We start from the raw sequence: 13490 nt of genomic DNA on the forward strand, positions 1-13490 counted from the left end.
CAAAGCACAAAATGGACGGCCGCAGAAGCAAGGGGAAGGCTCGCAAGGTTAGGCCGACCAACATATATATATAAGGGGTCAAGCCACACCAGGAAGAGGGGAAGAGCAAGAAGCTGTGAACCATTGAAAAGAGAAAGTGATAATATATCGGCTGGATTTACCGTGTATGATCTGGACTTACCTGTTGGTTGTTTGGAACCTGATCTACTGAGAAGCCAATTTGTGTACCGAACCCTGCTATCCTCGATCACGCCTGCGGCCTGGTCGGTCCAGGCCGGCGAAACAAACATTGATTTTGTGTCAGTCTCACCCTTAATTTGTGTACAAACACTCCTAACCTTGAAGAGGATTGTCACAGTATGGGCAGGCATAAGTTACGGACAACAAACACTCAGTAAAACAAAAATCTATGGCAATTTGATACCATGACGGGATCCTGAGGCCCATTGTGGTGTCATTCATCCGCCGCCATCACCTCATGTTTCAGCATGATAATGCATGATAATCCATGTCGCAAGGATCTGTACACAATTCCTGGAAGCTGAAAATGTCCCAGTTCTTCCATGGCCTGTCAATAACTTTGAACCGCTATTGAAGAGGATTGGGACAACATTCCACAGGCCACAATCAACAGCCTGATCAACTCTATGCGAAGGACATGTGTCGGGATGCTTGAGGCAAATGGTGGTCACACCAGATACTTACTGGTTTTCTGATCCACATCCCTACCTAGTGTATTCCCAGTCATGTGACATCCATAGATTAGGGCCTAATTTATTTATTTCAATTGACTGATTTCCTTATATGAACTGTTAACTCAGTAAAATCTTTGAAATTGTTCCATGTTGCATTTCTTTTTGTTCAGTATAAATGAGACTAGTCACATCATGTTTCATCATTTAAATAAGCAAAACTTTTCAACAACAACGAACAATTTGACAGATTGTCAATGCAATGACAAAATGGCAAAGTCAAGTCTCCTTTCAACCGATTCCTCATATTTGTGATTGCAAAAAATGTATATAAATTTACTAGCTCGATAGGATACATACAACCAGAGCGGGATATTCGCTAATGATAATACATAATTTCAACAGCAAATAAAAGTACAAATAAAGATTTTTTTTTTTTTTTTTTAAGTCAATAAAAAAATCTAAAGACTACATGTTTGATGTGTGGTACCAAACCCCATTGGGGTCAGAATTAAGTCAGAAAATACAGTATCAAGGACTATACAGATCTTAATCTTGGATCTTAATTTGAGCCAGTTTGCTACAGCAGGCTAATAATCTTGCAGCAATGGGAAATGGGAATTATGTGGATTATAGTACATTTTTGTAGATGTTTCTGGAAATTACAAACTTTAGAGGCCTTTTTAAAACCTCAAATAAACTACGTTTGCATTTCCTACTGTACAGGAAAAATTATCTGGTTTCAGTCCTGGCAACTGCATTGACATTATTATCTGGGTGAGATGAATCCAATTTGTAAGTCGCTCTGGATAAGAGCGTCTGCTAAATGACTTAAATGTAAATGTAAAATACATGATAATTCTCTACTGTAGCAAAAGTAGTGAATAGAAATACAGGGAAATTAATGGAACGTATGAAATAACTTTGCTTTTATCATGGGTCATCTGTGTATTTGTTTTTATCAGGGTAAGAAACAGCTGAACTCAGGAAATCCTGACCTGTCCTACAGAGATAGACAAAGTGTGGTAATTACCCCAGTGTACCAATGCACCCCAGTGCAAAAATACTCTACCTGGATCTTTCTTTTAAACATCACTTTCCCATTGTACATCTTTCCTATTGAAAGCGAGGTTAAAAACAAAACTGTAAATTAGATCACGAGGACAGCATTTCAATGAAATGTAGGGTGTTAGATATAATGCCCTCCGCAATGATTGGGACAGTGAAGCATTTTAATTTTGTTTGTCTCTATACTCCAAAAGTTTGGATTTGAAATCAAACAATGACTATGAGGTTAAAGTGCAGACGACTGTCATCTTTAATTTGAGGGTATGAATCGTGAATAATGAAAAGCGAGAAAGTTACAGATGCACAAATATCATACCCCCCAAGCCATGCTAACCTCTCGCCATTAGAATAACAGGGGGGTTAGCATTTTTTTAGGGAGGGTATGATATTTGTGCGTTGTAACTTTCTAGAAACATATTCTATTCTTATTTACAATAAAACGTACTCCAAAATGACACAAACAAAAGAAACAGAAAATGCATCCATCAAATGTGTAGAGTCACAAGCTTGATGTAGCCATTGTGTGTAATGAATATGGGACCAAATACTTAACTTTTTACTACTTTAATACATATGAATTTGTCCCAATACTTTTGGTGCCCTAAAATGGGGGGAATATGTACACAAAGTGCTGTAAGTTCTTAACCGTTCACCCGATATGATTGAAAACACCCTCAAAGTAAAGCTGTCAGTCTGCCCCTTAACCTCAGTCATTGTTTGATTTCAAATCCAAACTTTTGGAGTGTAGAGGAGACAAAAGAAGAAAAAATGCTTCATTTTCCCAGTCATTACGGAGGGCACTGTATATAAAGAGAGAGCGACACAGTTGGAGGAAGAGAGAAAGTGAGAGAAATAAGGAGGAATGAAGAGGGGTATGGAGTGGAATTCAGGCTGCCTCAACAGCAGTTCATTGTGCCTAGTCAATGTTGGTCTGACATGCTTCGCCTATGGAAACAGCCATAGGTACTCCTCTACGCCTTGAGGCATGTAAAAAATAAAAAATAAAACTAAGTTTAATTCTAAGAAAGATAACTGTGACCAATGTCTTTAAATGCTAACTCGCTCTCTCCTACGCCCCTTGGTCCAGGCAGAGGAGCAGGGAGTCTGTGCTGGGGGATGTTGGTATAGCGGTGGTCCTTCAGCAGACATAATTACATTCTCAGTCCTCTAGCTTAGGTGAGTCCATCGCTAGAGGCAGAGGTCTGGCTATGAAGACATTTATCATTTGCGATGTACAAAGTTTCTCCTCTTGATAACTCCAAGCTCTCGAACTGAAAATATTAAATGATCCACAAAAATCCTTGGTATTCTTTTCTATGGCCTTTCTACTACATTTTTTGTTCAAGTTTAAATTTTTTCTTTAAATATCTTGTTTGACTTGATAATACTTGAAGTGCATGTACAAGTTGATACTGGACAGATTACTGGTACCTGGCTATGTGCGGGTAGGCTCCCCCTCTCTCTCCCCCTGAGAAAAAGTGTATGGGAGTCCCATCGAGGTAAAGTATGTGTGACAACCCCCACTGAAACAGCCAGATAAGAATGGACAACAGATAGACGAGGCGCAAAAGGCAGAGCAATCGGATTTGCTGTGCTCTGTCCTTACCCTCAAAGCCTCCCAGCGTCCTATGAATCGCCTCATGCTAATATTCAACATACTCAATTTTGGCGATGTTCATCTAGAGGTCCTTGACCGTGGATGAAAGGGAGTAACTTAATTCCCCTCCTTCCCTTCTCGCAAAGGGTTTGTGCAAGACAGGCACTGGTCACATGGTGCTCAGAGTTTTTGTAGCCCTCTCAGCGCAGTTTCGTATCGTAAGTGGCGGCGCGCTGCCTAAGCCTGTCATACCCACTCCTGGACCGGATGTTTGTAGTAGGTGGCGTTCTGTTGCACCCCTTTGTTTTTGAACTGGAAGATGGTATAGACCAGGACCAGGATGCACAGGGACAGGATGCAGGGAATCACCACAGCGATGGCGTTGACAGTGCTGTGCACGTCATTGATGGTCACCATGATGTCCACGTCATCGTGGGGAAGCTGCCGGTCTTTGTTCTTCTCCATGTCTGATTGGTGGCAGCCCATCCAGTCATTGACAATAGACTTGGGGTAGCCGGGCTCAACGGTCAGCTTCTGGTTGTCAAACTTCCAGTAGTCCTTCCCTTTGTAGAAATAGGTATAAACTAAAGAGGGGAAAAGAGAGCAAAAGTACAAATTAATTTGTATCTAACAGATTGACTTGCATAGTTTGCAAATCTAACACCCCAAACATTCTGCCTGACAACTCATCCTGAATTTAACTCTGCTGCTCGATCACTCACGCCATACATTCTCCACACATTCCATTGTGGAGAAGAAACGCTAGTGGGCGTGGCGTTTGGCCAGGAGCGATGTGGATTGGTAATCAGGCTACTCAAACATTCCCTTGTCCAAATAAACACTGTACCTGATTATCTATTTGTCATATCATAACGGTATGCTATCAAAGCTCTACAACCGAAAATGCAGTCTCCAAACCACAACTCTCTAAATGCCCTGTTTGTTTTGGAGGGGTAGTTCTTTGTACTATGCAATGCCTGGGAGAAAAGGCACACGGATTGAGAATGTGTGGCAATCAGAGGACCACAGAAACCTTGGAGGCTACTGATTGATGAAGTACTCCCCCCCTGCTGCCTTCCAAAACAGCACCTCCAGATCCCGCAAGAAAATGGCTGAGCTACAGGCTAGTGGACGGACTAGCCAAATGGACCATGCCACCCCCTCTGATTTCCACCTCTCATGTTTTTAAGTCCTCTGTGGAATGTGTTTCAGGAGGTTGTGACATGACTCACAAAAAGTGATGATAGTTCCTTCCAGAGGAAGTCTCCCGGGAGGTGCCGAGGCAGTGCAGCGTTTTTTTGCTAGAGCAGCACAAATGAGTGGCGGGGCTGAGGCCTCTGGCTGGGTTAACCCTCTGACCCTGACACAAACAGTCCTCGGACACAGACGGCCAACAGTTCAGCGACAGCCCTCTGGCCAGAAGGGCCAAGTATCTGATGTTGACATGGCTCTCACAGATGGGTTAATATTAGCCAAAAGCATCTCAGAGAACGGTGAGCAATTCTGTCTCACACAAGCTGCTGAGACTTCATAAATACACACTAAAAACAAATGGCTCTATAAAGTTCCAAATAAGGGTGCTTTGGCATGAAACCAATTGACACAAGGACATACATGAGTCTTTCACAAGACACTGTCACTGGCCATAGTTATAACATGTACTAGCATAACACAACAGATCAAATCAACTGTAATGACACTCACTCACGGTTGCACAAAAAGCTGTGAACAAACCACGCCCCAAAATATTCTAATGAGCTGCAGCCCCTACATTTTAATTATCATTAAAAGAGGAAAGATTCCTTTTGTTTCAGTAAGGTTCCACATAGAACCATCACCCTTCCCAAAGAGCCCTTGAGGAACCCTAATGATTTAGTGTGTACATGAGGAATTATTTTCTGCTGTGTTACGAATGTGTTGTCAACACATTTGAAGTTCGATCTCTTATAATATTTACCTCGTGCTTGATGAATATTCTGTATACATATTTAGTAGGCCGACTATAACATTGGCACTTTACTCCAGAGGTAGTCAGGGACCCAGATCTCGATTGTCAAACCATGAAAATCATCATTATTACCAGCCTCTAAAGTCATTGACAGGCATCAATAATTGTCTTAAAATAAATGCATTCATATTATTTTGAAAATATATCTGTTAAATAATATGCATAAAGGGAGGCACCAGGATATCTGGTCACCAGGAAAACAATGTGGACAGATATTTTAATTTTGATCACAAACTTTGATCACAAAACCCATATGTTAGCGCAAGTTGTAAATGGGGCCTTCGGATAAGACTCAAATGAAAGTGCAATGTTGTTATTGTAAGACTTCAGTTATTGTTTCAATGTGCAATTACAGCTTATGTACGTCACTACGATAACAGTCCAAGTGCTTTGTTACTGTAATAGCAATTATAGTACCAAATGTAGTTAATTCATAAAGTAAACAGAAATTCCAATTCCCCAATGAAAATAATTGGAATTTGAAATTACTCCCCGAATTGACGATATTGAGATGGAATGAACCCAAACCCCTGTCCCTCTGCATGCTTCAAGGCGGTAGCCACATGGTCTGTGGATAATTATACTCACAGCCCTCCCTGCTGACGAAGGCTCCCTGCGGCGCCTTGGGGATGCCCTTCCACACAGTGATGGGTTTGGGGTAGCCCGGGTCGGCCATGCGTTTCTCCTCGTTGTAGCGCCAGTACTGGTCCCCTTTGAAGAAGTAGGTTTTGCCCACGGGCTCCCAGCGCAGTGCTGTGTCAATGCCGTCCTTAGGGAGACAGTTACCCAGCTCCACCAGACTCTGGGGGTACCCGGGCTCAGCAGTCACCTCTTTGAATACCCAGTACTTGTCACCTGTGGGGTAAACAACAACAGGGTCATGTTCATTAAGCACTAAACAGAGGAAAACCGACTGAAATGGGGAGATTATCTCAAACTATTTTCATTTTCCATTGTAAAACTTTTTATTTTTTATTTTTTTAACCTTTTACTGAAGTGAGCTAGATCAGGGTCTCAGTGTTTCTTGGTAGTTTTAAACAAATCTAATTTGAAACAAAATTATACACCTCACACACATGGTTATGGGCTTAAGAATAAGAAGACACCTGTGCCATGTCAGATATAGGGCTCTATTTTCGGCATGGCGCACTGGCATATTCCAGCCTTAACACCAGGTTTAGCAATTTACCTGTCTAACATCAGCATGCTTGTGCTCAGATGGAAGGGGTGGAAATATTTGAGGCACGTCCTTAATGATCCAAAGTGCTAATTTCAGGCAGCGCTGGTAGGGATATTTAAGACCAACCAAATCTGGTTTTAGCGGTAACACAGTTGGATATGACATTAGTTGTGACAGTGGAAACGCAGCCGATCCAGCCCTGCCCATATGCGCATTTTCCCCCATTTTATTTGATTAAAAACAAAGCATAGTGCCCCCCCCCCCTTAAATAAGTCTGTTTTCTTTTTGTCCTGCCCAATGTAGTCAAAACCGTCTATAAAGTGTTCGGCTCGTGAGACAGCTTGGAAATAAATCTTAAATCACTAAAGAATTATTAAAATACCAAGTTTGAGAGGAGCAAAACAGTGAGCTGACGTTACATTATATTAGCTATGCTTTGGATGTGCGTAAAACCCCCTCCATGATGTAGGCTACATGTGTTCATGCTCATCATGAAACGAGAGATGAGAACCTCAGTGAATACCGATGAACCTCATATTTAGAAGTTATTTGCCTGTTACAATTGTTTGTTTTTCGTTTCATATTTTTGAAACCCAAGCCCACCGTTGGCTACCCTTACCCTAGGCCTTCTATAACAAAGGCTGGTTCAAATGCAATGCATTGTCTTTTTTTATGATGGTGATTTTATGATATCATTACATTTGACATGTACTGCATTTATTGTAGTTGAAAAAATGAACAGATTACTTGTTTTTCATTGAATTTTATTCAACCCAAACTAATTCGAATGATTCACTGTCCTGGTTTTATGGTGGGAATATCCGTGGCACGCATGTAATGCAACTTCTGGAGAAGTGTGAATGCAATCTGTAAGAAGTTTTCAATTCGTACAGTACTAGTCAAAAGTTTGGACAAGTTATTTAGACTATGTTCTACATTGTATAATAATAGTGAGACATCAACACTACGAAATAACACATGTAGTAACCAAAAGGTTGCAAGTTCATATCCCCGAGCTGACAAGGTACAAATCAAATCAAATCAAATCAAATTTATTTATATAGCCCTTCGTACATCAGCTGATATCTCTAAGTGCTGTACAGAAACCCAGCCTAAAACCCCAAAAACAATGCAGGTGTAAAAAAAATCTGTCATTCTGCCCCTGAACAGGAAGTTAACCCACTGTTCCTAGGCTGTCATTGAAAATAAGAATCTGACTTGCCTAGTTAAATAAGGTAAACATTTAAAATAAAAAATTAAAATAAAAATAGAATTCAAGGCACACTTAATCAGCATGGCTACCAGAGCATTCTGCAGCGATACGCCATCCCATCTGGTTTGGACTTAATGGGACTATCATTTGTTTTTCAACAGGACAATGAACTGTACCTGACCAAATACCTCCAGGCTGTTTAAGGGCTATTTAACCAAGAAGGAGAGTGATGGAGTGCTGCATCATAGGACCTAGCCTCCACAATCACCCGACCTCAACCCAATTGAGATGGTTTGGGATGAGTCGGACCGCAAAGTGAAGGAAAAGCAACCAAAAAGTGCTTAGCATATGTGGGAAGTCCTTCAAGACTACTTGAAAAGCATTCCAGGTGAAGCTGGTTGAGAGAATGCCAAGAGTGTGCAAAGCTGTCATCAAGGCAAAGGGTGGCTACTTTGAAGAATCTCAAATATAAAATATTTTTTGATTAACACTTTTTTGGTTACTATATAATTCTGTATGTGTTATTTCATAGTTTTGATGTTTTCACTATTATTCTACAATGTAGAAAATAGTAAAAATAAAGAAAAACCCTTGAATGAGTAGGTGTGTCCAAACGTTTGACTGGTACTGTATGTAAAACATCAGTATAACGCTGAGTGGACATTCTCCCTTTCTCTTTATATTGGATCTTTGTCCAGCTACTGTGAAACGTTTGGATGTACGTAAATGTCACGCCCTGGCCATAGAGAGGTTTTTATTCTCTATTTTGGTTAGGCCAGGGTGTGACTAGGGTGGGCATTCTATGTTAATTTTCTAAGTTTTGGATTTCTGTGTTTGGCCGGGTGTGGTTCTCAATCAGAGGCAGCTGTCTATCGTTGTCTCTGATTGAGAACCATACTTAGGTAGCCTTTTCCCACCTGTGTGGTGTGGGTAGTTATTTTCTGTTGAGTGTGTTTTGCACCTGACGGAGCTGTTTCGGTTGCTCCTTTTGTTACTTTGTATTTAGCGTTCAGTTCTATTTCATAAAATGACGAACACGTACCACGCTGCACCTTGGTCCTCACCTTCTTCCACCAACGGCCGTTACAGTAAAACCCTCTGTAGTCTGCATTCTTTTAATATTGCATGCCCACAGGAAGCAATTATGTTTGTCTGTAAGTGTATTTACATATAGCCTATTTAAAGCAAGTTGTGGTTTAATTTTGTTTAGAATTTGATTAGAATTATTCACTCTTTAGGCCTTATCAATAATGAATTTAATCTTGCATATTGACAGTATCAGTGTGAATGCTATGTATATATTCCCACATTGTTTTATTTATTTATCTGTTATTTTACCAGGTAAGTTGACTGAGAACACATTCTCATTTGCAGCAACGACCTGGGGAATAGTTACAGGGGAGAGGAGGGGGATGAATGAGCCAATTGAAAACTGGGGATTATTAGGTGACTGTGATGGTTTGAGGGCCAGATTGGGAATTTAGCCAGGACACCGGGGTTAACACCCCTACTCTTACGATAAGTGCCATGGGATCTTTAATGACCTCAGAGAGTCAGGACACCCGTTTAACGTCCCATCCGAAAGACGGGCCTAACATTGAAACCATGCAATTACTTAGAGCAATTTGGACTGCAAACAGGTTAACATATTTAGCAAAGATGGATCAACATTTTGTTTCTGTAAGCTGTTAAACAAACTATAGCGGACTATCATTGGTATTGGAGTTGATTCCAAGGCAATACATAAAACACTGTAAATACACAATTGAAAGCAACCACATATTTAGCCCTGGAGCATGTTCTGATTGGCCAGTGGGGGGCTAAGTCTAGACACACCCACAACTTGTTTATTCATCAAAACCCAGCCCTTTCGCACCAATGCCAGTAACTGTGCTGATAATTGTGGTTGTGAAAATAGCTCGAACCTATAGCAGATTGACCATTGCTTTAGGTTTGTTAATAGAGTTTAAATGTTTTCTTTGCATCCCAATATTACACTTTATATTCATCCCAGAAGACTGAAATATAATTGTTTGACATAGACATAAACACAGGATTTTTGGCATCATTTCTTAAATATGCTTAGTAATTATGAAATTATGAGGAATAATAACATTCCACCCATGAGGGCACTAGGTCATTTGACTACAGGAAAGGGCTACATGTTTCCTGTCGCGTGCCCTAATGAACATGACCTAGGTCAAAGTGGTATTGTGAATCCTCAACTATTGGGCATCCGCATGTTCAGGGCTTGGAAATTGAACTACCGTACAAGGACCGTGTTAGAGATTGGGGTTTTATAGTTGGTACTGTGTCTCTAATCCAGGTTTATTCACCTAAAGCGAAAATGACTTAGCTAACAATAACACTGATCAGTGCAAAAAGGGCTATATCACATTTGAAAAGGAGAAGGGAGTTAAAATACCCTTAAAGAATACAAATTTGCCGTCCGATCTCTCGTAGGCGGCGTCGATACGGGGCGGTAGACCTTTCCAGAACTGCTCAATCTGCATCGGGTAGCCCTCCTGCACCTCGTTGTTCCGCAGTCGCCAGAACCATCGGTCCTAAAGAGAATAAAAAGAGAGGAGAGAGCTCACATGAATCACAGCTCATTATCATTTGGCTCCAGTAAATCTAGGGCACGGCTGAGCAAACTCCCCACTGATTGCTACCCACATGCAAATACCCACACTTACCCCTCAAACAGCCACAAATGATTCGCATAGCAGAGGCCTTATTGCAGGGTAACTACAGTGCTTTCGGAAAGTATTCAGACCCCTTGACTTTTTCTACATTTTGTTACGTTACAGCCTTATTCTAAAATGGATTAAAAAAAAAAAATCCTCAGCAATCTACACACAATACCCCATGGTGACAAAGTGAAACACCTTTTTTAAAACATTTTGTCAAATTTATTTACAGAAATGCCTTATTTGCATAAGTATTTAGACCCTTTGCTATGAGATTTGAAACTGAGGTCAGGTGCATCCTGTTTCCATTGATCCTTTTTGAGATGTTTCTACAACTTGATTGGAGTCCACTTGGGGTAAATTAAATTGATTGGACATTATTTGGAAAGGCATTCACCTGTCTATATAAGGTCCCACAGTTGACAGCAAAAACCAAGCCATGAGGTTGAAGGAATTGTCCGTAGAGCTCCGAGACAGAAGATCCCCCAAGAACATAGCGGCCTCCATCATTCTTAAATGGAAGAAGTTTGGAACCACCAAGACTCTTCCTATGGCAAGGACATCAAAATGGTTGTCTAGTAAAGATCAACAACTAATTTGACAGAGTTGAAAATAATGGGCAAATTTAAATGTTGCACAACCCAGAGTCTTAGCGACTTACCCAGACAGACTCAGCTGTAATCGCTGCCAAAGGTGATTCTGACATGTATTGACTCGGGGTTGAATTATTATATCATCAAGATATATGAGTGTTTTATTTTTCATATTTATATATATATATATTTAGAAATGTTTAATCCCACTTTGTAACACAACAAAATCAAGAGCTGTGAACTACTTCCTGAAGGCACTGTGTCAATATAGTGAATATAGTTGCTATTTAACGTGTTTCAGCATAGAATATAATCCTTTATATTTGTACATGTTTTATTTTGTCAATATACTCTGTCAATATACACTGTGTATACGAAACATTAAGGACACCTGCTCTTTCCATGACATAGACTGACCAGGTGAATCTGGGTGAAAGCTATGCTCCTTTTTGATGTCACTTTTTAAATCCACATCAATCAGTGTAGATAAAGGGGAGGAAACAGGTTAAAGAAGGATTTTTAAGCCTTGAGACAATTGAGACATGGATTGCGCGTGTGTGCCATTCAGAGGGTGAGTGGGTCCTAATGGTTTGGTACTCAGGGCTCTATTGTCCCTCCATCAGGTCCTAATGGTTTGGTACTCAGGGCTCTATTGTCCCTCCATCAGGTCCTAATGGCCTGGTATTCAAGGGCCTGCTGCCAAGGTAGCAGCTAGTCTTCCTGGGGTCCAGCAAAATTAAAGCAGTTATACATTTTAAAGCATTACAATACATTCATATCAGATTTCACAACATATTAAGTGTGTGCCCTGAAGACTACTCCATGGGTATTCTAAAAAATGACAAAGTTCTCACAGAGGGGTTGAATAATAGAACAACCAATACTAGCCATGTTAGGGATTTGAATAATAATTCAAAAAAATAGATAAAGCAATAAAATTAAACAATTGTTAAATAAAATACAACTACACTATACCATTCAAGATAGAGACTGTTGTAAAATAATTCTTTACTTTTCCATTTATCGTATTTTATAAATGGATAAGACGGCATTCGAAAGAAAGGATAACTAGCAAAATAATATGTCTTCAAATATAACGAATTGGAACACAAAAGTACTCAATCAACATGGTGGAGATAAAAATATAGCAAACAGAAGACATAGAAGGCACAGTATGTGGATGTATTTTTTCATGGAAGGTGTGGTGTGTGATTTGTGTGGCGTTAAGTGAGTGAGAAAGGAAACTGTTGCATATCCCAGAACCAATGTGTATCTGTGAGCAGGGGTAGCGAGAGAGAACTTTCAATTTTGTGCAGATGAGGGATATACATTTTTGACAACTTCCGGGTTAGAGCGAGCAGTCGCATACGCACTTCGGTCTGCAGGTAGTATAACTTTTCATTACATTTCATTACATTTCATTATAGTACAACGGTTTGATTTGTCTAATCTTAGCAATTTCTTCTTAGCTAGCTACATAGCCATCTTTGTATCAAAGATAATTGCGTAAATATCGTATTTCGTCGTCCTAACGTAGCCTACACTGCTATCTGCCCAGCAGCTAGCCAGCTAGCTAACGTCCACCGTCTACCGTATAGCAGCACTGTAGTAACTATTACCCTCAACTGAACGACTTGATTAGTGTAGTGTTAGCTAGCTACATAGTTGTCTTTGCTGTCTTCGTATCCAAGATAATTGTGTAGTTTAGAGTGTGTAGTTTTAGAGTGATTATCTTAATTTACTGAGGTTAGCTAGCCAGCTATTTGTCGTCCTTAACGTAGGAGACACTGCTAGCTAGCCAACAGCTAGCCAACGTCTACCGAATAGAACTTAACAACCCGGTCGCATTCCGCCTCGCTCCACAGGTAGTATCACATTTTCATTTCATTTCATTACAGTACAACGGTTTGATTTGTTTGATCGTAGCTAGCTACATAGCTAGCTACATAGCCGTCTCTGTATCAAAGATAATTGTGTAGTCTAGAGCGATTGTGTAGTCTAGAGCGATTTTCTAGGTTACCTAGCCAGCTATTGTCGTTCTTTTAACGCAACGTAACGTAATCAACACTGCTAGCTAGCCAGCTAGCCCCCGAATCAACAACGCAGCCACTGCCTGCTAGCCTACAAAGTCAACAACGCAGCCACTGCCAGCTAGCCTACTTCAGCAGTACTGTATCATTTTTAATCATTTTAATCATTGTAGTCTTGCTACGTAAGCTCAACTTTCTGAACATTCGAGACGTGTAGTCCACTTGTCATTCCAATCTCCTTTGCATTAGCGTAGCCTCTTCTGTAGCCTGTCAACTATGTGTCTGTCTATCCCTGTTCTCTCCTCTCTGCACAGACCATACAAACGCTCCACACCGCGTGGCCGCGGCCACCCTAATCTGGTGGTCCCAGCGCGCACGACCCACGTGGAGTTCCAGGTCTCCGGTAGCCTCTGGAACTG

At 40.7% G+C, this 13490-nt stretch overlaps 1 protein-coding gene across 2 annotated transcripts in view; it reads right to left on the bottom strand.

Moving 5' to 3' along the window:
• Nucleotides 1-885: 885 nt before the first annotated feature.
• mmp24 (matrix metallopeptidase 24) overlaps nt 886-13490 on the bottom strand; it is a 65822-nt gene continuing 53217 nt past the window's right edge. For both annotated transcript variants that reach the window (XM_029682706.2, XM_029682705.2), the window contains exons 7-9: nt 10184-10322; nt 5954-6220; nt 886-3941 (exon numbers count right to left, since the gene is read on the bottom strand). In XM_029682706.2, coding sequence (XP_029538566.1) covers nt 3604-3941; nt 5954-6220; nt 10184-10322 — 744 coding nt within the window. In that variant the 3' untranslated portion in view covers nt 886-3603. The remainder of the gene's footprint in view (nt 3942-5953; nt 6221-10183; nt 10323-13490) is intronic.

The sequence above is a fragment of the Oncorhynchus nerka genome, linkage group LG15, assembly GCF_034236695.1.
Source record: "Oncorhynchus nerka isolate Pitt River linkage group LG15, Oner_Uvic_2.0, whole genome shotgun sequence".
NCBI classification, from domain to species: Eukaryota; Metazoa; Chordata; class Actinopteri; order Salmoniformes; family Salmonidae; genus Oncorhynchus; species Oncorhynchus nerka.